Below are 27267 nucleotides of genomic sequence, written 5' to 3'. Positions count from 1 at the left end.
CACAAGTTTATAGTAATCACCTTGTGCAGATGCTCTCCGAAATGCGTTGGAAGAACTAGCACCTCAAACAAACACAATAAACCTACCTTCATCCCTATACCTTCATCCATATAAAGGCAGAAGCAAGTTTGTGGTCTGATGGCATTTGAACTATTTTATGTGGTTGTGGATATGTTACCATAATATGTTCTATCTGCAGGATGGTATTTTAGTGGGAGCTGTAGGGGCTTATGACTGGAATGGAGCTGTGCTGAAGGAGACTCGTCAAGGTAAAGTGGTTCCACCAAAGTCCTCCTATGAACAAGAGTTTCCAGAGGAACTGAAGAACCATGGGGCGTACCTGGGTAAATATTACACAAATACACCTCGAGTTACCACGGCCATGGATTTAAAGACATGTAGTCAGTTGTGCTCACGCTAATCCTAACCCAAAGGAAGAATAAATCCTCAACTCCATTCTTTATTCTTCTATCCTTCTGTGCCTTTTCTTTTTATGCTATTACCTCCCACACCACAAAGAAAACAGCCAAAACAAACCAGAAAATTTGACTCATTCAAGGAATCGTGTCATTCAGATGATGATGAACAGTCATAGTCATAGACACAGTCCGGAGTGCAATTTCGGTGTTTTTATTACTCCAAAGGCAAAATATAAACTCAGCAAAAAAAGAAACGTCCTTTTTTCAGGACACTGTATTTTAATATTTAATATGATAATTTTGTACAATCCAAATAACTTTACAGATATTTATTGTAAAGTGTTTAAATAATGTTTTCCATGCTTGTTCAATGAACCATAAACAATTAATGATCATGCACCTGTGGAACGGTCATTAAGAAACTAACAGCTTACAGACGGAAGGCAATTAAGGTCACAGTTATAAAAATTTGGACACTAAAATGACCTTTCTACTGACTCTGAAAAACACCAAAAGAAAGATGCCCAGTGTCCCTGCTCATTTACGTGAACATGCCTGCATGGTGGTATGAGGACTGCAGATGTGGCCAGGGCAATAAATTGCAATGTCCATACTGTGAGACGCCTAAGACAGTACTTCAGGGAGACAGTAAGGACAGCTGATCGTCCTCGCAGTGGCAGACCACATGTAAAAACACCTGCACAGGATCGGTACATCCGAATATCACACCTGCATGACAGTTATAGGATGGCAACAACAACTGCTGTGTTATACCAAGAATGCACAATCCCTCCATCGGTGCTCAGACTGTCCGCAATAGGCTGAGAGAGGCTGGACTGAGGGCTTGTAGGCCTGTTGTAAGGCAGGTCCTTACCAGATATCACCGGTAACAACGTTGCCTATGTGCATAAACCCACCTTCACTGGACCAGACAGGATTGGCAAAAAGTGCTCTTCACTAACGAGTCACAGGTTTTGTCTCACCAGGGGCGATGGTTGGGCTTGCATTTATCGTCGAAGGAATGAGCGTTACACCAGGGGTGTACTCTGGAGTGGGATCGATTTGGAGGTGGAGGGTCTGTCATGGTCTGGGACGGTGTGTCACAGCATTATCGTACTGAGCATGTTATCATTGCAGGCAATCTCAATGCTGTGCGTTACAGGGAACATCCTCCTCCCTCATGTGGTACCTTTCCTGCAGGCTCATCCTGACATGACCCTCCAGCATGACAATGCCACCAGCCATACTGCTCATTCTGTGTGTGATTTCCTGCAAGACAGGAATGTCAGTGTTCTACAATGGCCAGTGAAGAGCCCAGATCTCAGTCCCATTGAGCACGTCTGGGTCCTATTGGATTGGAGGGTGAGGGCTAGGACCATTACCTCCAGATATGTCCGGGAACTTGCAAGTGCTCTGGTGGAAGAGTGGGGTAACATCTCACAGCAAGAACTGGCAAATCTGGTGCAGTCCATGAGGAGGAGAGGCACTGCAGTACTTAATGCAGCTGGTGGCCACAACAGATACTGACTGTTGTTACTTTTGACCCCAAAAAATCTGATACATGTAACAAGCAATTGCGCTAACAAGTGTTACATTAAGCAGATTTGAGTCAACTTTACCTCTGGAGCAATGAGTACACCAGTCTGGGTTATAATCTCTTTTGTCTGGTCTGGACAAAATCTGGGTTACAGCAAAGCATTTACTGTACAATGGAAGTGAATGGGGCTAATCCATTTCCGTGAAAATATGCCACATTTGTATAATTTGTCAACATTATTAAAAATTTTATACAGTAGACTATATAGTTTTTTTTTTAATGCTTTATTTGAACATTCAGTTTACAGTGTGGTACAACAAAATTATTAAGAATAAATATTAAGAATAACAGCAATATAAAGAATAGTTAAAGAAAACACTTTTCCAACACCATAGCTCAAAACAGAAACAAAACTATACAGTAACAAATAATAAACGAGAAAGAAAAAAGAGATATAAAGAAAGAGTGCATTACTAAAATTAAAAGATAATTACACATTAATTAAAGTAAAAATGTTGTAGGCTGTGCAAATTGTACATATTCAGAGTGCTTTTTTGTTAAGAGAAGATGAAATTGTAATCAAATACTGTTTTATCTCTTGTAAGAATACCAAAAAAATAGGCTTACAATTCGAAAATGTACATTTATAAATATAAAATCTACATAGGAAGTAGACTATATGTATATGTAAGCAAAGTGATGTCAGACCCGAGGGTGAGGGCGGTGTGGTATGAGATCCAACAGGTTTACAATTACAAGATTCTCAAGTTTCAAAGGTATAGCCACAAAACGTAAACAATATGCATATAAACTTAATTTTAGTGTGATTAAAGTGCTTATTAACCTTTTTGTGTTAAGTTATATCCAACTTTACAACTTTGTTGCCATGACTTCGTAATGCCGTAAACCCTGCTATCCCGGTAAATGAAAATGTAAACAACTTCACAGCTCAAATAACACTGACGTTTTAAAAGAACAATTGATGTTAGTGCTTTTATACAATTATAAGCTTCACATTTATGCCTTTTAAACCCTCCAACAATTGGTGCTCTTTGACTTTCCTTGTATGTGCTTCACTGTTCTTTTTATAAAGAAAAGAAGAGATGAGTCAAAATAATTTTTTGTGGAAATCCACAAATGCTGTCAAAGACTGTCAATTGAATTTAGCTTGAACCTAGAATATTCCTTTTAATGACAGGTCACACAGATTATGTTCAATTTAATTCAGTTCAATTCAAATATATATATACACTGTATATATAATGGGATTTGTGTATATAATATTAAAGTCATCACATTATAACATAATACAAGTTTTAACTTCTGAAATTGTTGGGTTTGAGCTTGATCAAGTATTTTAAAGTTGTTGTTTTTTTGTGCTTTTAGGTTACACAGTGACCTCTGTAGTATCAGCTCACAGTGGTCAGTTATTTGTCGCAGGGGCTCCAAGGTTTAACCACACAGGCAAGGTCATCATCTTCACACTGAAAAATACCGGAGAGCTCACTATATTACACTCACTGAAGGGACAGCAGGTAATGCTTTGGATTAGATCATACATACAAACATGCACACAAACACATATACATGCAGTGCACAGTTTTATGTACGCCCACCAATTTGACCACATAAAGCCCATATTCTCTCTAAAATAATTCTGTTCCTATTCATAGAAGCAGCAGTGATAAACTGGTTATTGTGTTTTTGATTTAGTATCTCCCCCGGTATTCATTTGCAATATGTGGAGTGTCTAGACTGCAACCCACACAACCCATGTGCTTCCCATCATGGTCTAAATCATGCAGATAAATTTGCTCTCACAAACAAAATGCATGAACAATGTAACCAGGGTAGGCCTGGTTAGCTCAGCATGTAAAGACACTGACAACCACACCTGGAGTCACAAGTTCGAATCCAGGGTGTGCTGAGTAACTCCAGTCAGGCTTCCTAAGCACGTTGGATAAACCTCCTCGTGGTTGCTATAATGTGGTACACACTCGGTGACGTGCGTTGTGCATGGATGCCACAGGGAATAGCCTGGGCAATACATGGTAACATGCTCAACAAGCCACATGATAAGATGCGCAGATTGACTGTGTTAAGGGGTTAAAGGGAAAGGAGGAGGCAAGAACCGGCTTGACAATATAAATAATATTTTAATAAGAAAATTAAACAAGAAGACAAAAATACAAAGGTGTTGGTGTTGTCTGTAAATCTCACTCTCTCTCGTGCTGCCATCCCCGGTCGAACTTTATACCTCTCTGAGGCTTGATTAGACTGATTATAGACTGGGTGTGCAGGATCACGACCTGGCACCGCCCTCTGCCCTGCCACAGACTGTCTCAGACGAGGAGGCAACTGAGATTCGTCCTCCACCACCCAGATTGAGTCACTACACCACCATGGAGACTAGAGCGCATTGGGAATTGGGCATACCAAATTGAGGAGAAAAAGAGGAGAAAAAAAAAAAAGGTGCTTTGCACATCAAATGTCTTGTAAGATGATTAGTTCACATTTCTTGGTCGTGCCAATATCTATTTGTGTTGGCAAATTTGTATGCGTTTTCAAATGTGTATTGTTGTTTTTGTGCTTACATCAACATTTGCATGTCTAAGTGTTGTGTTTTGCAGGCCTCTCTTTCTTTGTGTGCCAGTAAAAATAGTGTTGACTCCATGGATCTCTGTGTTTGTGCAGATAGGATCATACTATGGCAGTGAGATTGCTCCAGTTGACATCGATGATGATGGAATAACAGATAACTTGCTGGTGGCTGCGCCAATGTTCTTCAGTGGAGGGTGGGAGAAAGGAAAAGTCTACATATACAGAGTGACAGAGCAGGTAAAGACACCTCTATCCACCATTCTAATGGCATCCAACAGTGATAGACAAGGACAATGATAAATTATATATATTTTATTGGATTATAACTGAAATTCCCTTAATGAAATATAAATTGAGGTCTTCATTCTCGATCCTTTAGTATTTTCTTGTAAACAACAAAGTAATTAGGTATTGACTTGCTATTAGATCACCTCCTGATTATTTCCCTGCATGCAGCAGACTGCAACACATACAGCTGTTTTTTTAATGTCTTAAAGCTAAGGGAACCAGGTTCAAAAACTGTTGTTGTGCATATATGCACTTTCTCATTAATGGCCTCTCATAAATACAACACTCACAGACTTTTGCCACCTGCTATACTTCTCATTAGAGCGTGGTGGAGGGTGAACCAAGCAGGAAAAAATGTTCCCTCTTGAAATGTTATTATGTGAAAATCACAGAGAGAAATATCTGCTCTATTAAATGGAAAAAGCTGGATCACAAGCAAAAACAATGCTGTGTGCAGAGCAGACCCGACTTCCATCTTTATTCATTTAGGCCTTATAAGCCATTTCCTGGCTGTCTCAACCAGGGAACCACAATCCGTAAAATACATCATGTTGCAGCCTAAAAATGATTGCATCACCACTGCTGGTCGTCTTTTGCTGAAACAATTTGTCACGGTTAATTTCATTACTGTACTGATTATCAGCAAACACTGAAAACCTGCTCAGGTGATAGGTAACACATTAACAGCAATACATTAGGTGTTGATAAATCAAAGAGGTTAGTAAATTATATATATAAAATTATATAAATAGTTTGCATGAGCCATACGCTGCAGATTTGAGTACTTGTGAATGTGTGGTGCTAACACAGGTTGCACTACCTTTTATTTCTTAAAATCCACGATCCCGGATCCGGGATTTAAAATTACGTCAGTAATAATGTACTTCCAATTTTAAATGTATGCAGAGGAGTTATGAGCTCATATCTGGTACCATTTGAAAGCTTAGAATGTCTACTTTCTTGAGATATGCATCACTTTGGCATTTGTTTTACACTAAGTAACTTATTTACAATAAATTACATAGTTCCACCCATCAAAAGTCGTGTCATAATTATGTGCGTTTTTGAATACATGTCTCATATCGCTCAGATATGACGCACATGTACAAACCATGTATCAAATGAAAGCTCTCATTGCCAGTAAGAAGTTCCAATAAGTCTTTTTATTGAGGTATAATCACATATCTAATACACTTCGAATGAATCATGAAGTATACAATCAACATTTGTAAACATACAAGTGAAATTATTGAATATTTGCCGTGCTACTCGCACTAGACAGCACAGTTAGCCACAAATGCTACATAATCCTTTACCTTAGGTTATTCTCTGCAAAATGAGCCGTTTTTCAGTGTTTTCTGTGGTTGTGTGCCCAAGTAATCCCTCGAGTGCAGAAACACCACAAAGTAATGTTATATGATATTCAACAATCCAGGAAAATATGTAAACATCCGATCCGGATAAAGCATATATTGCCGTAAAGCTTAGACCCTCCGCTTTCCGGCAATGTCTCTCAAGATCAAATAGACCAATCAGGGGCTGTGATATTGCATCCTGACTGTGAAGTGATCACTAGGTAGGTTACGTCACAAAACACACAGACGCGTCTCACCAGACACCAGAGCGCATATTTACCACTTTCAACAGTGTTTTATGTAATGACAAAGGGTTTTCTGTAAAATTACACTGGGATTTTGCATTTATAGCACTGTATATGGGTATGGGGAGACTTTAGATTTGGGTAGGCGGAAAGTACACCAAAAAAGGTAATATTCCTCCCTTCAAATAAATTGAAATAGATATTAAATAAAACATGATACAGACAAAATTCCTTTTTCAGGTATTTGCTGACATCTAGTGGAAACAGCCAAAACTGTCTGCTTGCTGCTAGGGTTTACAGGGCTTGAGTTATACACTTTCAAATATGAATTTATATAAAAAAAATCAAAAAGCGCCTCTTTTTTTAGGAGGGTTATTACTGTTCAGACAACATATATTTAATTTTTTTTTATTTTTAGCAGTGTTTTATGCAACTTCAAAGGGTTTCCTGTAAAATGACACCAAAACTGTGTATTTAGGCCAAAGTATGTGGGAATGGGAAGCTTTTTAATTTGGGTAGGCCAAATCCAGGCGGAAATCCCCAAAAATGGCAAGGATCTCCTTGGCTCATCCAGAGAACACACCGTGTTGAGCATCGAGCAGGGGTGGACTGGGAAGAGAAATAAGCCTGGGATTTTACATAGAAACTGGCCCAAAAGTTGTTGAGTGTTTCGTGGCTCGTTCTGCATAACATGGTGGCTAGTTTTTTGCTTATCACGGCCTATTTGGCCTGTTTCACTTTCCGCCCCGGTTCACCCCAATGGCCAGCCCACCCCTGATTGGCCCCAAAGTGCGTCGTCCCACCGGGTAAATGCCAGGTATGCAAGATTACCAATCCAGCCCTAGTATCGAGCACTTTATTGGAAGCAGATAACAGCGAACTGGTTTGATATTCACATTGAGTCACGTAGCGACTGACTTTTCCAGAGTGGGAAGCTGACATCTTATATGAAAGCTTCTTCAAAACAACACAGAAATTCTTCAAAATAAAAGCTCTGTCAAAATAAAAGCTCAATTTAAATAAAAAAGTATGACAGAAATTAAATATTCACTGTTAAAGTATACTACTACTACTACTACTAACACTAATACTAATAATAATAAATCAATAGTAAATATCATATATTTAAGCAACATCTTACATCTGTTATGCTCTGTAGGGCAGCACTTTATTTGATAAAATAGGTCTAAAATTTATTTTAGGTTGTGCTGTGAGGTTCTGAATAAAAGCTCTAAATTTGATTAAAAATGTATATTAAAAATTAATTGTTATACTTTCATTTGATTAAAGTTACATTTATTTTCTTATTTAAACACTATTTTGATGTTAGCATTTTGAACTGCTGATATGCAGTACAGATAAAGAAAAAAAAAACAGGTATCGGACTCTGTATCGGTGAGTACCAAACGTCTAGGTTACGGATGTAACCTCCGTTCCCTGATGGAGGGAACGAGACGTTGTGTCGGAGAAGTGACACTAGGGGTCTCTCTTGAGCACCGAATATACCTCTGATCTATGAAAAAAGGCCAATGAGAAGTTGGCAGCTAGTATTTGCATACCCCGCCCCCGGACATACGGGTATAAAGGCGAGGAAATACTAGAGTTCATTCAGGATTTTTCTGAGGAGCTGGAAATGGTCCGGCCACTACAGCGGCTCGGCTCAGCGATGTGGCCGGGAAGACACAACGTTTCGTTCCCTCCATCAGGGAATGGAGGTTACATCTGTAACCAAGACGTTCTCCGTCTGTCGCTCTCTTCGGCGTTGTGTCGGAGACGCAACACTAGGGGTCCAATTTAAATCACGCCATGCGCTGAGCTGTGTATGTGTTCTGCTGACACAGGAGCGGGCAGGTGTTTTACGTGCCAAGACGACCGGCTGTATCAGACTGCTCGTACCCTTCCCCAATGCCCCAAAAAAGTCGTCAGAGTCCTTCTGGTTACCCTAGATAGGGGAACAAGGCGACGCTTGCCAACCTGGGAATGGGCCAAGCCTGGCTGGGCCTCTTTTCTCTCTATGTTTCTCGCATAGAGCAATAGACGGCCGAGGCCCTTACATGCAGCGAGGGAAGGGGGTTTTACCCAATTTCCTATTCTTTCAGGGGGAAAAGACTCTGCGGAGACCACACCTACCCGGCGGGGTTGTAAAGTGGTGAATACATCACATGTGTCCGAGTAGGAGTCATCACCCTGTGGAGCACCTATTCCAGTACAGGTTAGGCTGAGTACCCACAGAGAATTGGGTCGGCAAGTTCCTCCGCTGAACTGCAGACCCAATTCTGGGTGTGATAGGCCAATGAAATGGCGTCTACTACCCAGTGGGAAAGCCTCTGTTTGGAGACAGCGTTTCCTTTCCGCTGTCCCCCAAAGCATGCAAAGAGCTGCTCAGAACGTCTAAAGCGCTGCGTGTGGTCCAGATAGGTACGCAAAGCACGTACCGGACACAGCAACGAAGGGGCTGGGTCTGCCTCCTCCCGGGGCAGCCCTTGCAGGTTCACTACCTGGTCTCTAAAGGGCGTGGTAGGAACCTTGGGCACGTAGCCCAGTCGCGGTCTTAGGATCACATGAGTGTCTGCCGGACCAAACTCCAGGTGTCGCTGACAGAGAACGTTTGCAGGTCCCCGACTCTCTTGATGGAAGGGAGCGCGATCAGCATGGCAGTCTTAAGAGAGAGGGCCCTGAGTCCAACTGAGTCCAACTGGTAATTGAGTATGCGGATGCCGGCTTCTCGGAGCGGGGCAAGAGCTGCCTCTGCGACTTTCGTGAAGACGCAAGGGGACAGAGACATGCCGAAGGGGAGGACTTTGTACTGGAACGCCAGTCTGTCGAATGCAAACCGTAGGAAGGGTCGGTGTCGCAGCAGAATTTAGACGTGGAAGTACGTGTCCTTCAGGTCTACCGCTGCGAACCAATCTAGATGCCGGACGCATGTTAAGATACACTTTTGCGTGAGCATTTTAAACGGGAGTTTAAAACTCGCGGTTGAAAACTCGCAAGTCCAAGATCGGTCGTAAGCCGCCGCCTTTCTTGGGTACAATGAAGTAAGGGCTGTAGAAACCCTTCACCATTTCGGTTGGAGGGACAGGTTCTATCGCGTCTTTGAGTAAAGAGTAGCGATCTCCACGTGCAGGGATTTGGCATGTTCGCCGTGTACTGCGTTAAAGTGGACGCCCGCAAAGGGGGGCGGGGGCCTGGCAAACTGAATTGCGTAAACGAGTCGGATGGTCCGGGCCAGCCAGCGTGACGGGTTGGGAAGTGAGAGCCACGCATCCAATCTCCGTGCTAAGGGCACCAATGGGACGAGTATTTCTGACGTACCCGGCGGGGCTTTGCAGCGTTGCGGAGCAGGTAGTACGCCGTCGGGAGGTGAGGACGCGTCCCGAGGCTCTGGTGCTGAGAAAAGATTCAAAGCACTTACCTTGCTCCGCACACCCGGCAGGGGGCGGGTTAGTGACTGAGGAGGAGGTCCTGTAGTGGCGTCCTCTGGACTCGTCAGAACTGGCCGGCCGGGGGACAGTCGTGGGTCTGAAGGCGGATCTGGGACCGCGTCCAGCATGCCGGGACTGTTGAGATCTGTTGGCAGAGTGCCGTGAGAACGGCATTTGCGGGCCAGATGTCCAAGAGACAAAGGAAATATCTCTTTTATTGAGAATTTGCTGCCCCGGTTAAGGGGAGCGGCACATTAAATGAATTCAAAAGAAGATTCTCCTCCCGGCCCTCCACCGGGGGACGGAGTAGTCTTACCATTTCCGGAGCTAACATCTTGGGCTCTTGGTAGTCCGTCTCAGGAGCGCCTGGGAGCCTTCCGGGTCCTCGAGGGGGTCCGTGAGATGTGGGGCGTCAGCTTCCTGCGGAGCGCTCGACGCGTGGGCTGAGAGCTGGGCCCAGGTTAAGGCGGAGCAGCTTGTTGTTTCTTCGCAGGGGGATGCCCTCGGCGAGCAGACGGGGCATGGCCTGTGGTGGCAGACTTGCAGCAGGGCAGGATGTGAGAGATCGCCTCCGTCTGTTTCTTCACCTCGGAGAACTGCTGGGTAAAGTCCTCGACGGTGTCGCCGAAGAGGCCGAACTGGGAGACTGGGGCGTCGAGAAAGCGAACTTTGTCGGTCTCACGCATCTAGTATATCCTCGCCTGCGGGGTATGCAAATACTAGCTGCCAACTTCTCATTGGCCTTTTTTCATAGATCAGAGGTACGTATATTCGGTGCTCAAGAAAGACACAACGTCAAAGAGAGCGACAGACAGGGAACAAAAAATTATCGGTACTCGTACTCGGTCTAAACAAAAATGGTATCAGAACATCCCTAGCAATGTACAACATTTGTCAAATGCTAACAAGATGACAACATGTCTTAAGAGTTCAACACTCAAAAAATATATTTTTAATTCTTTAGATTTAAGATATTTTCTATTTTTAAGATTATATAAGACACATTTAAATTTTATTAAAAAAATTCAATCAAATACAATTATGTAATCTTTATCAAAATGTAATTAATAAAACTCAATTTGTTGTGAAATTGAAATGCATAAATATAAAAAAATATATATTTTAGTGAAGAGAGAAGGGTAAATCTGTACAGGCATAGTGGTCATAGTTTATAAGACTTTAGCTTCTTTTCTCTTCTTTTGCTATTTGAGAAAGGCTGTGAAAACAACTGATTTCATGTGTCTGTCATCTCCAGCAATATATTTTCAGTGTGTGTGTATGTGTGTGTGCGAGAGGGAGAGAGAGAGAGAGAGAGAGAGAGAGAGATGGAATTTAGGATGAAAGTGATGTTCATGGCTAATTACTCTCCCAAATAATCGTCTTGGCTTTGAGAAATTACACCTTTCCCTCAAACTTTCCATCCATTCGAGTCTAATTGTTTTCAGAGGCACAAATGCCTTCTCTCTGACCTCAACTTCCATATAGATTCTTTCTGCTTAAGTGATAAAACAGGAGCAATTTTTGCATTTGACCTTGGGAGTTTGGTTTAGAATGAACTTGCTCACTGTAATGGTAAATGTTTATGCCTATAACTATTAAAGTCCTTCCCTGTGGAATATATTTGCATGTTGCAAGTGTTTTGTGATGCTTTTAAAAATTTCTAAATCATACTACAGCAGTCTGCAGTTGCTATCTGGGCTGGCTATGTATGATTTTTTTTATTTTTGTTTATCTTTTAAGCCTATTTAAAGCAATTTAGAAGCATTACGAATAACAAAGCTTGCTCTGAGAATATATATACATTTCTGGATAAATGCAACAATGTTCCCCCATACAATCCTCATAACCTCTTCATAATATCTACATTTTATGTTGGTATGTTACATAAAATTCTCCTATTCTTAATAAAAATGCTCTGATTCTTATATTTGTTTATGTAAGACCTACATTTTAAGCAAAAGTAATAGAATATTATTGAATTATGGGTTAGTTTCCCACATAGACAAACAGAGTGCAGCACAGAGAATGCAGTCAGAGCCAAGATACAGTACTCACCGTACTGCATTTTCAGAGATGTTGTGGGGTGAGGTGCCTTCATTAAGAACAAGATGTGTACACATTGTTGCGGTGTGCACATAGTACCGTCAACGTTTATGGAGCTTTGATTACATTAGGCTGTAACTCCATACTTCCATAGTGTTATGTTTACTTCATGGATTCCCTTTACATTTGTTTTCCCATCAGCCACGTTTCATTCTGGAGGGCTCGCTGGAGATCTTAGATCAAGGTCAGAATGCCCGTTTTGGCTCAGCATTGGCCCCCGTGCCTGATATTAATGGGGATTCATTTAATGATGTGGTTGTGGGAGCTCCATTGGAGGATGACCACAAAGGGGCCATTTATATCTACCACAGTCAACGCAATAGAATACTGAGGAAATACAAACAGGTAACACAAAATAGACATCCAGCTTGGCATTTTTTATAGGTGCTTTCTTGTTAATTAATGTGGGTGTGTTTGCTTTGAATAGTTAAATATGACAAGAGGTATTGACATTGATCTCTTTTTCTTTCTTCTATGTCTCAGAGGATTGGTGCAATTCAGCTAGCCCCTGGTCTGCAGTACTTTGGTCGCAGTATCCATGGAAAAATGGATATGAATGGAGATGGCCTGGTGGATTTGGCCGTGGGCTCCCTTGGGGCAGCAGTTCTTCTTTGGTGGGTCAAAAACTCAATATCTTAGGTTCTTGTTCTTTTCACAATTAGTTCATCTTTTAATGCCAATAATGTACCTTTTTTGTTGTGGTGCAGGTCTCGAAGTGTTGTCCGCATCCATGCCACTGTTCGATTTGAGCCCAGCAAGATCAATATATTCAATAAAGACTGTCGGAGAGGAGGGAAGAATGTGACTTGCATGTCAGCTATTGTATGTCTCAATGTCACAGCCCGGACTCCCATAAGAGCCTCACAGGAAATAGGTCAGTTGTCAAAGTCACAATAAACAAGTTTTATAGAAAATATTTTAAGTACAACTACCAATAGGTTTCAGCAGGGTTTCCAAATGGGGGTTCATGAATCCCAAGAGTAGGGAACAGCATAAAGGTCATTAGATTGTGTAGAAAAATGAAAAATAAATAAATATGTAAAATAAAATAAAAAGTTAAAATGGTTAATTAAATCTGAAGTGTGCAAATTCTGCAACACAATTGTCACCAAACAGAATTGCAAAAATACACTTTTTTTTTTTAAAACACAAGTTTTTGAATACACAATTGTCTGCCATCGGTTGAAATAACATTCTTACTCACTGTATAGTTGTCTCTGTATTTTAGGCTGGCACAGGAGATTAAGAAGTATTTTAACATAAAAAAAATTATACACATCAAATTTTATTAATATAAGAAGAATAAGAAAAATAACAAAGTTAACAAGTTAACATGGAAAGATGTAAAAGTTGTAAAATGTATTATTTTTTGAAAGGTTAACATTACTTAAATAATAGAGGGTACTAAATTAAGTCAATAATTTAGTTCTGTAGTGGTACAGCTGTCTACAGTGAAGTATACTGTCATGTCTTTTTCTGCCACAGAAATTGGAGACATATATAATGTTGTGAGATTTAAATCAGAGGTCCTAAGGTATTATGTCTTTGTAGTGTTTTGCAAATTTCTGAACTTGGTGCTAATTTCCCATTTACATAACCTCATTGTAGTGTTTGTGCAGTGAATCTATTTGTTGTTCTGTTGGACTGCAGCAGTTCTTTGTTCACAGTAGTGGTTGGAAAATATTAAAGACATTACAATTATCTTTCACCCAAACACACTTTACACTGGAAATGTCTTTGGAAAACAGACATTTATGGAGAAACTTTGAATGCAGCAGTTTTCTCTTCCAAGTTCACTTGAATATCTCTTGGTTAGAGTTAAAACAGACTACAGTTATACATTGGACAGCTGGAGAGTTTATTCCACCATAAACCAGCTGCATATTCACAGGCTAATTCAGTTAAGGTTTTCCTGCTAAGCTTGCCACGTATTGACATGAAAAGGATATTGTCAGTAGTGAAGAATTGTTTGACACACAGTGATCTCTTGATCCGTCTTTTGTTGCTAATGTTGATTCAAGATATTTCTTGGGAGAGGAAAATAACTTTCTGACCTAGCTGTGGAAATGTAAAAGTACAATAGACACATTTGATCTCTAGCTGAAATAATATCTGGTATAAAATAGTTATTATACTACTCTTCTTCACAATGAACACTTTATATTCAGTTGTATAAGTACATTTACATGTGTAATATTCTGTTAGAAAGACAAAGATGCTTAAACTCTTAAAATGATAGTGTCGACTAGATCCTTATTGGTTGTAGTAAAATTACAGATGTGAATGCTTTGAGTGTTGTTGTTTTTTTTTATTAAGTTTTATCAGTCTTGCACATACTTCTGTGTGAAGCAATAAGGTGTTGTGTCATATTGTTGTGCCTGAACACTGCCGACTTCTATGTAGAAGTATTGAAGTGTGATAGAGGGTTAAAGGAATATTCTGGGTTCAATACAAGTTAAGCTCAATCGATAACATTTGTGGCATAATGTTGATTACCACAAAAAAAAATTCAACTCGTCCCTCCTTTTCTTTAAAAATAAAAAAAATTCAAAATCGAGGTTACAGTGAGACACTTAAAATGAAAGTGAATGGGGTAAATTTTTGGAGGGTTCAACGGCAAAAATTTGAAGCTTATACTGTAAAAAAGCACTTCAATTCATTCTTCTGTTAAAACTTGTGTATTATTTGAGCTGTAAAGTTGTTTGAATCATTATTTTTGCCAATATTTTAGGGTTGTAGGATTTACGGCATTATGTCGTCATGGCAATGAAGTTGTAAAATTGAATATACCTTTACACAGAAAAGGTTCGTAAGTGATTTTATCACACTGAAATCATGTTAACACAGACATTGTTGATGTGTGGTGGCTATACTTTTGAAACAGTGATTATTTTAACGTTTTCAGGTTGGCCCCATTCACTTCCATTGTATGTGCCTCAATTGAACTTCAAGATTTTTGCTTTGTTTGAAGAAATGGAGGCATTAATCGATATAGATTTTTTTGATGATCAATTTTATGCAACAAATGCTGTCTATTTAGCTTAACTTGTATTGAACCCAGAATATTCCTTTATCAGATTGCTTTACCGTTAACAACCTCCGCAGGACAGGTCTATTTAGTGTTGTACTGAGTATGTATAGACCACCTGTAGTTTGACAAGGGTGCAACTGTTTTGAGTTAAACAACTGTTTTGAGTTAACCTACACAACCCCAGAGTAACTCCAACATAAATGTCATGGATGTGAAACAAAGGTAATGGTCACAGAGAAATGAAGCATCTTCATCTTTATGGTTATCTGGGGACTTGTGGGACAGTAAACAACTTTGAGGTACATATTTTTTATCATTTTCTTGCCTAATGTCAAATTCTCACATGTTCTGAGGAGGGTTATGAATATGTTAAAGACTATTCTTTGAAGATTATGGATATTCTTTGAAGTGTGTTGTTTGTTGGTAAAGATTTTCAAAACTTATTGAAGAGAGAAAGAGAGATTTGAAAAATATCTGATAATGTTAGGTACAGTAGAAGTTAATAGGCTTTTCTCTGCCCATTAACACGGTCTAAACCTTTTTAGTTTTAAAGGTTTATGTCTTTCAGTGTAAATATGTTTTTGATCTTATTTCTATAGCTGAATGTCCTCATGTCATTCAGGTCATGTGCCTCTTGTCTTTGTCCTACGAATAGATTTAAGTCTTTGGTTAAATCTCCAAAACTCCCAACTTGCCCTCAGATCTCCAGAGCATCATCAAGTTTACCTCTTGTGGCTCCTTAATATCTCTGTAGTCTGCACATGGTACAGTCCAATTATGACCATAAATAAAGTTGATGCTGTCTTTTCATGTAGTGATATAGCAAACTGATGCCTTCAGTATTGTTTCATAACATTCCAAAGCAAATATAGCAGTTATACATTAATCATGTTGTGTTAATCTGTATTGATGGCATTGCAAATAACTATGGAAATTAAAGTATATATTGAACTGTGTATTCGTTTGAACTAAGAATTTATTGCCTCAACTTTTGTCAGCTCTCAGATACAGTGCGTTCCTTGAGGAGAAGCGCTTTAACCCTCGAGCTGTGTTTGATGACCCAGATCGGCAACAGCCACAGAATCTCACACTGCTTCCTGGAGAGGAGACCTGTGACCACATCTACTTCCACGTCATGGTTAGCTCTCACATCTCAGGTCATCGAATTATAATCAGAGTGCATTTTGCACCATTTCAAACCACTGAAATCACACTCTGCTATAACATTAACAGGCTTTATTTCGACATTCACGTTTTTCTTTGCGATACCAGCATTCCTAATTTATTAAGGTCACCTTCTAGTATTACAAGCACAAGATTTTATTCTTCCTGTTTACTTCCAGTTCTTTGGATTGGGAGATTTTACGATATTGTAATGTTTATACAGGAGACTACAGATTATGCCAGGCCCATCATATTCACTGTAGAGACAGGCCTACTGGACCCAGACCAAGGACCAGCTCTGGATGACAGCTGGCCAACTGCTGTGAAAACACAGGTGAGTGTCTGTACCACAAGGAAAGCTTTGTCTTTTACACCAACTTTGTATAATATCAATAGCAAACATTATTACATTATGCAATGCATAATGCACAATTTTGTACTTTAAAATAGTCATGAAACTTTGATTTGTATATTTATTATAAAAGTAAAATGCCATAAGTGTTTCCTGTTTTTCTTAAGCTTCCCTTCTGGAATGGATGTGACGAAGATGACCATTGTGTCCCAGACTTGATGTTACAATCTCAGACGGATCTAATGAATCACATGTAAGATCCCATGGAGATAAAACATACACACACACTTAATTATGTACACACATTTATGCCCTCTCTGATGTTCCACAGGCAGTTCTGTGCACAAGCATTTCGTGCGGGTAGTGTGTTATGTCAGAGTCAGACTTTAGCAGAACCTTCTGAGCGCATTATGGAGGGATCCAGGAGGAGGATGGTAGTTGATGTACGTCTAGAAAACAGAGGGGAGAATGCCTATGGAGCCAAACTAAACATCTCTTATACTCCAAACCTACGCTTCTCCAGCCTTTTAGTAAAGGTATAGTATATCCTTTTATTAGTTGTTTGGTACCTGAACCATATTGTGCAAATGTGTTATTTCATGATCTACTTTTGGTTGATTTATTAATTGGTTGATTGTTGATTGATTGATTGATTGACTGATTGATTGATTGATCAAAAGCTATTGATTGGTACTTGATTGTTACCAATGACTTCTTAGATAAAGCATTTATAATATATATATCTTTTTTTTTACTGCAAGTTAAAGCAGGTTGTACTCTCTGCCTTTTTCCCTTTAGGATAACTCTGATATACATATAGACTGCCGTGTTGAGAACAAGCAAATATATGAGAAATCTTGCAATATCAGTGCACCATTTATGAGAGCAAAGACTCAGGTGAGTTGCTGTTGTACATTGTTAAAAGTAAAATATTATGAAGGCACCATTTGGGGTTCCTCAGAAGTCACACTGGTGGAACTCCCTAGAGCAGTGTTTCCCTAACTTTTTTGGCTTTAAGTAACCCCAGAACACCATCATTCAGGCTAAAGTACCCCTTTTTCAACACAAAACTAAAGATTTGTTCCAAATGCAATTTCGAGTTATTTGGATCTTCTAACTTGTACATAAAGAAATATACATTTTTACAAAATTTCATTTGTAATGTTTTTATATTGTTGTCACATTTTAACTTTTAAAAAATGTAAATACAATATGAATATATATATATATATATATATATATATATATATATATATATATACTGGTGGCCAAAAGTTTGGAATAATGTACAGATTCTGCTCTTATGTAAAAGAAATTGGTACTTTTATTCACCAAAGTGACATTCAACTGATCACAATGTATAGTCAAGTCATTAATAACATGAAAAAATACTATTACAATTTGAAAATAAATAAAAAAATAGTATTAAAAAATCCTACATGTGCAGCAATAACAACTTTACAGATCCTTGGCATTCTAGCATCCTAGCTATCGGTTTGTGCAGATACTCCCCACACTTGTGATATTTCACCCTACACTTCCTGTAGCACTTGCCATAGATGTGGCTGTCGGGCACTTCTCACTCATCTTTGCAATCTAGCTGATCCCACAAAAGCTCAAAGGGTTTAAGATCCATAACACTCTTTTCCAATTATCTGTTGTCCAATGGCTGTGTTTCTTTGCCCACTCTAACCTTTTCTTTTTGATTTCTGTTTCAAAAGTGTCTTTTTCTTTGCCATTCTTCCCATAAGGCCCATACCCCGGAGTCTTCTCTTTACTGTTGTACATGAAACTGGTTTTGAGCGGGTAGAATCCAATAAAGCTGTCAGCTGAGGGCATGTGAGGCATCTATTTCTCAAACTAGAGACTCTGATGTACTTATCCAAGAAATTTTCTTGTACCAAATGATTACTCAAGGATAAGGTGTTGGAGTGATGGCTGCTGGAAAAGGCCTGTCTAGATTTGCTAAAAAATGACTTTTTTTTTTAAATAGTTTTTTAAATATTCCAAATGTTTGGCTGCCTGTGTGTGTGTGTGTGTGTGTGTGTGTATATATATATATATATATATATATATATATAGTTGAAGTCAGAAGTTTACATACACTTAGGTTGAATTCATTAAAACTAATTTTTTAACCACATTCCACAGGTTTAATATTAGCAAACTATAGTTTTGGCAATTGTTTAAGACATCTACTTTGTGCATGACACAAATTATTTTTCCAACAATTATTTACAGACAGACTGTTTCACTTTTAATTGACTACATCACAGTGCCAGTGGGTCAGAAGTTTATATACACTAAGCTAACTGTGCCAGGGTGCCTTTAAGCAGATTGGAAAATTCCAGAAAATTGAAATCTGGTAGAAGGGGCTCTGGCTTGGTAGATCATGTCTACGACAGTAGGTGGTAAACCGGCTAGATCTTCCGTGTCCTGTCCAAGGGCCAGACTTGGAGGTTCCAGAGGTCTGAGTGCGGATGCCAGAGTGTGCCCCGTCCCTGAGAAAGTAGGTCCGCCAGGGAGGGGCTGTCGCGAGAAGCGTGAGGTCCGAGAACCAAGTCCGAGTGGGCCAGTACGGGGCCACTAAGGTGACTTGCTCCTCGTCCTCCCTGACCTTGCACAGCACCTGTGAAAGAAGGCTCACTGGGGGGAATGCGTACTTGTACAGCCCCATGGGCCATCTGTGTGCCAGTGCATCTTCCCCGAGGGGAGCCTCTGTTCGGGCGTACCAGAGCGGGCAGTGGGAGATTTCTCGGGAGGCAAACAGGTCTACCTGGGCCTTGCCAAACCGTTCCTTCACTGGGGGTGAAGCCTCCACTCTCCACTGGGCAAGCGTTGTCGTGACAGCACGTCACGCTATCAACAATTTTTTAATTGAATGCAAAAATACAGCTGCCATGCAATTGCTTCATACTTGCAAAATAAAATCCACCAATCACACTGCTCTGAGTTTCTTGATCAAGAGTACTGCTTTGATAGGAAACAGGTCATCAGCTTCTCACAGTGTCCTGATTAATTTATTGGAGTTTTGGGGATCATTGAAGCCATGTTTGTGGACACAGAGTTAGACTTTATAGGCCTGGTTTAGCTCAAAACAGACTGAGAAGGGGAGAAAGTAGAATTAAAGAAAAAGAACACAGGAGGTGAGAACCAACAAAAAAAAACAGCAAAGTTGAACCACTGTGCTGGACAACCACAATGAAATGACATTACACAATATACATCACACATGTCAAAACATATGCTGTACAACCACAATGCAAGAAAAGGACATCACAAGCACATATTTTAGCTCACACTGCCCAAGACTCTAGATTGATTATATGCCTGATTGAAAAGATTAGGCTTTTAGCTTTGATTTAAATACTGTAATATGAATGTAGAGATATTATCCCTGCTTTGAGAAAATGAATCATTGGGCATAAGCCATGTTCTACAGTTCAGCACTCAGATACTTGCTTAACCATCAGATCCTGCTGGAAGCAATGAAGGCGGAGGAGCGGGGCTTACCCCCTCCCAGGATGAGACCTAAACTTTGGTGATGGGGTGGAGGGGGGTGAAAACAACGGAAATATATTAACAATGAAAGACAGCTGAGTGGGCTTATAAAGCAGAGGCTGTATTGTATTGTATGAGATGCCTGATAGAATGAATCCCAAGATCAATGCTCATGCTTACATTTAGACACCGTTGCCAGAACGATGCTGTGGGGGGTTACTTACAGTGAGGAAAATAAGTATTTGAACACCCTGCTATTTTGCAAGTTCTCCCACTTAGAAATCATGGAGGGGTCTGAAATTGTCATCAGTAGGTGCATGTCCACTGTGAGAGACATAATCTAAAAAAAATCCAGAAATCACAATGTATGATTTTTTAACTATTTATTTGTATGATACAGCTGCAAATAAGTATTTGAACACCTGAGAAAATCAATGTTAATATTTGGTACAGTAGCCTTTGTTTTGCAATTACACGTTTCCTGTAGTTTTTCACCAGGTTTGCACACACTGCAGGAGGGATTTTGGCCCACTCCTCCACACAGATCTTCTCTAGATCAGTCAGGTTTCTGGGCTGTCGCTGAGAAACACGGAGTTTGAGCTCCCTCCAAAGATTCTCTATTGGGTTTAGGTCTGGAGACTGGCTAGGCCACGTCAGAACCTTGATATGCTTCTTACAGAGCCACTCCTTGGTTATCCTGGCTGTGTGCTTGGTCATTGTCATGTTGGAAGACCCAGCCTCGACCCATCTTCAATGCTCTAACTGAGGGAAGGAGGTTGTTCCCCAAAATCTCGCAATACATGGCCCCGGTCATCCTCTCCTTAATACAGTGCAGTCGCCCTGTCCCATGTGCAGAAAAACACCCCCAAAGCATGATGCTACCACCCCCATGCTTCACAGTAGGGATGGTGTTCTTGGGATGGTATTCATCATTCTTCTTCCTCCAAACACGGTTAGTGGAATTATGACCAAAAGGTCTCATCTGACCACATGACTTTCTCCCATGACTCCTCTGGATCATCCAAATGGTCATTGGCAAACTTAAGACGGGCCTTGACACGTGCTGGTTTAAGCAGGGGAACCTTCCGTGCCATGCATGATTTCAAACCGTGGCGTCTTAGTGTATTACCAACAGTAACCTTGGAAGCGGTGGTCCCAGCTCTTTTCAGGTCATTGACCAGCTCCTCCCGTGTAGTTCTGGGCTGATTTTTCACCTTTCTTAGGATCATTGAGACCCCACGAGGTGAGATCTTGCACGGAGCCCCAGTCCGAGGGAGATTGACAGTCATGTTTAGCTTCTTCCATTTTCTAATGATTGCTCCAACAGTGGACCTTTTTTCACCAAGCTGCTTGGCAATTTCCCTGTAGCCCCTTCCAGCCTTGTGGAGGTGTACAATTTTGTCTCTAGTGTCTTTGGACAGCTCTTTGGTCTTGGCCATGTTAGTAGTTGGATTCTTACTGATTGTATGGGGTGGACAGGTGTCTTTATGCAGCTAACAACCTCAAACACGTGCATCTAATTTAGGATAATAAATGGAGTGGAGGTGGACATTTTAAAGGCAGACTAACAGGTCTTTGAGGTTCAGAATTCTAGCTGATAGACAGGTGTTCAAATACTTATTTGCAGCTGTATCATACAAATAAATAGTTAAAGAATCATACATTGTGATTTCTGGATTTTTTTTTTTAGATTATGTCTCTCACAGTGGACATGCACCTACGATGACAATTTCAGACCCCTCCATGATTTCTAAGTGGGAGAACTTGCAAAATAGCAGGGTGTTCAAATACTTATTTTCCTCACTGTATTTAAATGAATATTAGGTGAAAAACTACATTGAATTATAGTCCTTACCAGGAATACACTGTAACTTCTGTTATTTAGAAGTTATTTATTATTCTGTTGTTTATGCTTGAGGAATTGCTATTGGCTGTTGTCATTGCATAATTAATGAGGTATGTCTGTGCAGGTTTTAAGTACTGTTTGGATGTGTTATTAATTAACATTTAAAAGTAATTTGGGGTTATAGTTATGTTTTAAGTTACGTTCAATGTAATTATGTCATTTTATGTTATGACATTATGACATCTGTGCTTGTCTACTTTGTAGACTTTGTGTATGTTGCACATTTACCATAATGTCAGAAATAATGTTATGGTATTATCATGTTTAATACTGTTTCCCCTTCTGTCGCTCTCTCCACGTTGTGTCGGAGAAGCGACACTAGGGGTCTCTCTTGAGCGCCGATATTCACCTCTGACCTATTGAAAAGGGCCAATGAGAGTTGGCAGTCAGTATTTGCATACCCGCCCCACGATAATGGTATTTAAGCCGGGCAAATACGGAAGTTTAGTCAGAAAATTTCTTCGAGCCGATGGTCTGTTTGCAGTCTGCTGCGAGAATACACACCCTGAACGTTCCTGTATCTCTGACGATCTGCTTGCTGTTGGATTTGACGGCGACAACAGCGGCTTTCTCTGTACTTTGCACGGCGTGCATTGTTGTCCCTGAGCGCTCGACAGCGCAGACACACACACACACACACACTGTGTATTAAAAGAGTGATTTCCTTTAAAAGAGCAAATTTCTCTAAAAGAGCAAACACAGCGGCGTTGAACGTCCTTTTAAGGACGCGTCTTTTTCAAGATGCCTTTCCGCCCCTGTGTCGTTCTTGGATGCGGTAGAAGTCTCTCCACTTCAGACGGCCACAGGCGCTGTCTCGAGTGTTTGGGCCGCGATCACACCGAGGCGGCGTTTGTGGATGGTTCATGTTCTCACTGCGAGAACATGACCATGACCACGTTGCGGTCACATTGCTCCTTCTTCCCACGGGATTGAGGATGATGCGGTTGGCGCTGGGGGCGATTTGGGGGCGGCAGCGGGTGCGGTTTCGCCGGGTAGCCCCCCACGGACCTCCCATTCCCCGACACGCTCGCTGGTCCCCGTCCAAGCTCGCGGCGATAGCGGCTCGCCTCACGGCCTGGCCGTCTATCCTCCTGAGTCCGAAGCAGATGAGCTCGCCGCTGCATCAGAGTACGCGGTGTCTGATGCCGAGGACTCCCCTGGACTGCCGCCTTCAGGCCAGCAGGCCCAGGCTGAGGCCGACGCTCAGATGTCCGACATGCTTTCCCGGGCCGCCGTGAGCGTGGGGTTGGATTGGAACCCTCCGTCCTCCCCACAGCCTTCACGGTTGGATGATTGGTTCCTGGGGGCAGCGCGCCGGTCGCGGCCTCAGAAGCATGCACGGGGGGTGGACCTGATCCTGATGTGCTGCAGGAACTGCGCTCAGCGACCGACCTCGTCCTGAGAGCGATGAAGGCCACAGCGCAGGCACTCGGACAGACGATGGCCACCCTAGTGGTCCAGGAACGCCATCTTTGGCTCAATCTGGTCGAGATGCGTGAGGCCGACAAGAACCGCTTCCTGGACACACCTGTCTCCCAGATTGGCCTTTTCGGCGTCACCATCGAGGACTTCTCCCAACAGTTCTCCGTGGTGAAGAAGCAGACGGAGGCCATCTCCCATATCATGCCCCGCCGCAGACCTGCCGATACGGGCCCTGCCCCATCTGCCTGCCGAGGGCGTCCCCCTGCGAAGAAACCAGCTCCTGCTCTGCCTCAACCCAGGCCCAGCTCTCAGCCCCAGCGTCGAGCACCCCGCAGGCGGCAAGACGCCCCTGTCTCACTGAACCCCTCTAGGACCCGGAAGGCTCCCAAGCCGCTCCTGAGACAGCCGACCCAGAGCCCAAGACATTAGCTCCGAGGTGGTAAGACCGCTCCGCCCCCGGTGGAGGGCTGGGAGGAGAATCCTTTGTTTTTTCATTTGCCACACCCCTGACGGGGCTGTGGTACCCACATTCTCAATAAAAGAGCTATTTCCTTTGCCTCTGGGTCACCTGGTCTGCAAATGCCGCTTCACGGCAATCTGCTTTCAGATTACGACAGTCCCGTACACCGGACGTGGCGATCCCGCCTTCCGCCTGCCTCACGACTGCCCTCGGCCGGCCGGTTCAGACGAGTCCAGAGGACGCCAGCAGACCTCCTCCTCAGTCATGAACCCGCCCCTGCCGGGTGCTGGAGCAAGGTAAGTGCTTTGAGTCTATTCTCAGCACCCCAGCCTCAGGCCGCAACGGCCGCCCGACGCTGCATTACCTGTTCCGCCCGCTGCGAGGCCCCGCCGGTACGCCCAAAATACTCATCCTTTTGGTGCCCCTAGCGCAGAGCTGGGAAGCGTTGTTTTCGCTTCCCAACGCATCACGCTGGCTGCACCGACCATTCGACTCGGTTACGCAATTCAGTTTGCCCGCTCCGCCCCCTTCAGGGGCGTCCGCTTCCAGCAGTACACAGCGAGCATGCCAGTTCCCTGCGCACGGAAATCGCGAACCCTCTTAGCCAAGGGCGCTGTAGAGCCCGGCCCCTCCAACCGAAAAAGGAAGGGTTTCTACAGCCCTTACGTCATTGTACCCAAGAAAGGCGGCGGCTTACTGACCAATCCTGGACCTGCGAAGTTTTCAATCGGGCCTTGTTAAAACTCCCGCTCAAAATGCTCACGCAGAGAAATATTCTGGCTGGCGCTCAGCATCTAGATTGGTTCGCAGCGGTAGACCTGAAGGACGCCGTACTTCCACGCCTCAATTCTGCCACGACACCGACCCTTCTTACGGTTCGCGTTCGACGGCCAGGCGTTTCAGTACAAAGTCCTCCCCTTCGGCCTGTCTCTGTCCCCTTGCGTCTTCAAGAAGGTCGCAGAGGTGGCTCTTGCCCCGCTACGAGTAGCTGGCATCCGCAATTCTCAACTACCTCGACGACTGGCTTATCCTAGCACACTCTCGAGAGTTACTATGCACACACAGAGACCAGGTGCTCCGGAAAAGAGCAAGCTCACTCCGGTTCAGAGCATCTCTTTTCTCGGGTTGGAGTTAGACTCAGTCTCAATGACAGCACGTGTCACGAGCGAGCGTGCTCAGTCGGTGCTGGATTGCCTCACTTCCTTCAAGCCAGGCACAGTGGTCCCTCTAAAACTTTTCCAGAGGCTCCTGGGGCATATGGCGTCCTCCATGCGGTCGGCCGCTGGGGTTGATGCATATGAGACCACTCCAGCACTGGCTCCAGACTCGAGTCCCGAGACAAGCATGGCACCACGGCACGCATCGGGTAAGGATCACCCCCGCCTGCCTCAAAACACTACGACCCTAGACAGACCTCTGCTTTTTACAGGCAGGAGTGCCCCTGCAGCAGGTGTCCCGACGCATTCTGGTCACAACCGATGCCTCCCGGTCTGGGTGGGGTGCCGTGTGCAGCGAGCACGCAGCAGCGGGCCGTTGGAAAGGGGTCCCGTTGCGTTGGCACATCAACTGCCTGGAGTTGCTGACCGTCCTTCTCGCCCTCAGGAAGTTCCTCCCGTTAGTTCGGGACAAACACGTCCTCGTGAGATCGGACAGCACCACGGTGGTGGCGCATATAATCGCCAAGGCGGCGTACGCTCCCGCCACATGTCACAACTCGCCCGCCGTCTCCTCCTATGGAGCCAGCAGCGACTCAGGTCGCTGTGTGCCACTCACATCCCCGGAAAGCTCAACGTCGTAGCGGACGCGCTATCACGACAACGCCTGCCCGGCGGGGAGTGGAGGCTTCACCCCCAGTCGGTCCAGCTGATTTGGCAAGGCCCAGGTAGACCTGTTTGCCTCCCAGGAAACCTCCCACTGCCCGCTCTAGTACGCCATAACAGAGGCTCCCCTTGGGACAGACACGCTGGCACACAGCTGGCCCTCGGGGCTGCGCAAGTACGCATTGCCCCCAGTGAGCCTTCTTGCACCGGTGCTGTGCAAGGTCAGGGAGGACGAGGAGCGAGTCATGTTAGTGGCCCCCTACTGGCCCACTCGGACTTGGTTCTCGGAACTCAGACTTCTCGCGACAGCTCCTCCCTGGCGAATTCCCCTGAGAAAGGACCTCCTCTCTCAGGGATGGGGCACGCTCTGGCACCCACGCCCAGACCTCTGGAACCTCCACGTCTGGTCCCTGGACGGGATGCGGAAGAGCTAGCCGGCTTACCGGCCATCGCTAGAATACAATTAACCAAGCCAGAGCCCCTCTACCAGGCACCTTTACGCTCTAAAGTGGTGTTTGTTCACAGATTGGTGTTCTTCCGAACTGAAGACCACGCAGAGATGCGTGATTAGGTCAGTGCTCCTGTTCCTACAGGAGAGGCTGGACAGGAGGCTGTCCCCGTCCACCCTCAAGGTGTATGTTGCCGCCATTGCTGCCCACCACAATCCTGTAGATGGCAAGTAAGCATTTGGGTAAGCATGACCTGATCCTCAGGTTCCTGAGAGGCGCCCGGAGGTTGAATCCCTCCCGGCCAGGCCTAGTTCCCTCCTGGGATTTCTCGGTAGTCTTGGCAGGACTCCAGAGACCCCCCTTCGAGCCGCTTGAATCAATTGGACTCAGGGCCCTCTCTCTTAAGACGGCCCTGCTGATCGCGCTCGCCTCTATCAAGAGGGTCGGGGACCTGCAAGCGTTCTCTGTCAGCGACACTTGCCTGGAGTTCGGTCCGGCAGATACGTCTGTGATCCTAAGACTGCGACCGGCTATGTGCCCAAGGTTCCTACCACACCATTCCAAGATCAGGTAGTGAACCTGCAAGCACTGCCCTGGGAGGAGGCAGACCCAGCCCTTTCGTTGCTATGTCCAGTGCGCACCCTGCACATTTACCTGGACCGCACACAGAGCACCAGATGCTCTGAGCAGCTCTTTGTCTGCTTTGGGGGACGGCAGAAAGGGAATGCCATCTCCAAACAGAGGCTCGCCCACTGGGTTGTCGACGCATCACACTGGCTTATCACACCCAGGCCGTGCCCCTACCCTTGAGGGTCTGAGCTCACTCAACAAGGGGTGTTGCGTCCTTGTGGGCACTGGCCAAATGCACCTCCCTAGCAGACATCTGTAGAGCCGCGGGTTGGGCAACACCCAACACCTTCGCGAGGTTTTACAACCTCCGCATTGAGTCGGTTGTGTCTCGTGTTTTGTCAGGTCCGAGCCCGTAGAACTCGGTAACACGTAGACCGACTGGCCGGGTGGATCGCTTGCCTCAGCGCCCTTTTCCTGATGTCAAGGTTAAGTAGTGTGCCTTTTTTCCCAGGGCGCCCCACTCCGAGTCGGGACCCTGGTCGATTCCTCCCCAGCCCTCCGGGTCCGCGGTTCAGCGGAGGAACTCGCCGACCCAAGCCACTGCGTGTACCCTGATGGC

The 27267-nt window shown here is 43.6% G+C and overlaps 1 protein-coding gene across 1 annotated transcript in view; it reads left to right on the top strand.

The window, feature by feature from the left end:
* The window catches only part of LOC127662323 (integrin alpha-11-like), a 70213-nt gene that overhangs the window by 30840 nt on the left and 12106 nt on the right, over positions 1–27267 (top strand). The window contains exons 11-21 of the mRNA XM_052153451.1: positions 200–344; positions 3343–3491; positions 4651–4794; positions 12115–12318; positions 12457–12587; positions 12681–12847; positions 16003–16142; positions 16392–16502; positions 16688–16773; positions 16852–17056; positions 17319–17417. Of these exons, the coding sequence (XP_052009411.1) occupies positions 200–344; positions 3343–3491; positions 4651–4794; positions 12115–12318; positions 12457–12587; positions 12681–12847; positions 16003–16142; positions 16392–16502; positions 16688–16773; positions 16852–17056; positions 17319–17417 (1581 nt within the window). The remainder of the gene's footprint in view (positions 1–199; positions 345–3342; positions 3492–4650; positions 4795–12114; positions 12319–12456; positions 12588–12680; positions 12848–16002; positions 16143–16391; positions 16503–16687; positions 16774–16851; positions 17057–17318; positions 17418–27267) is intronic.

The sequence above is a fragment of the Xyrauchen texanus genome, chromosome 2 (genome assembly GCF_025860055.1).
Source record: "Xyrauchen texanus isolate HMW12.3.18 chromosome 2, RBS_HiC_50CHRs, whole genome shotgun sequence".
Taxonomy (NCBI): domain Eukaryota; kingdom Metazoa; phylum Chordata; class Actinopteri; order Cypriniformes; family Catostomidae; genus Xyrauchen; species Xyrauchen texanus.
Note: the sequence above shows the minus strand (reverse complement) of the source record. Positions and strands in the feature narration are given on the sequence as shown.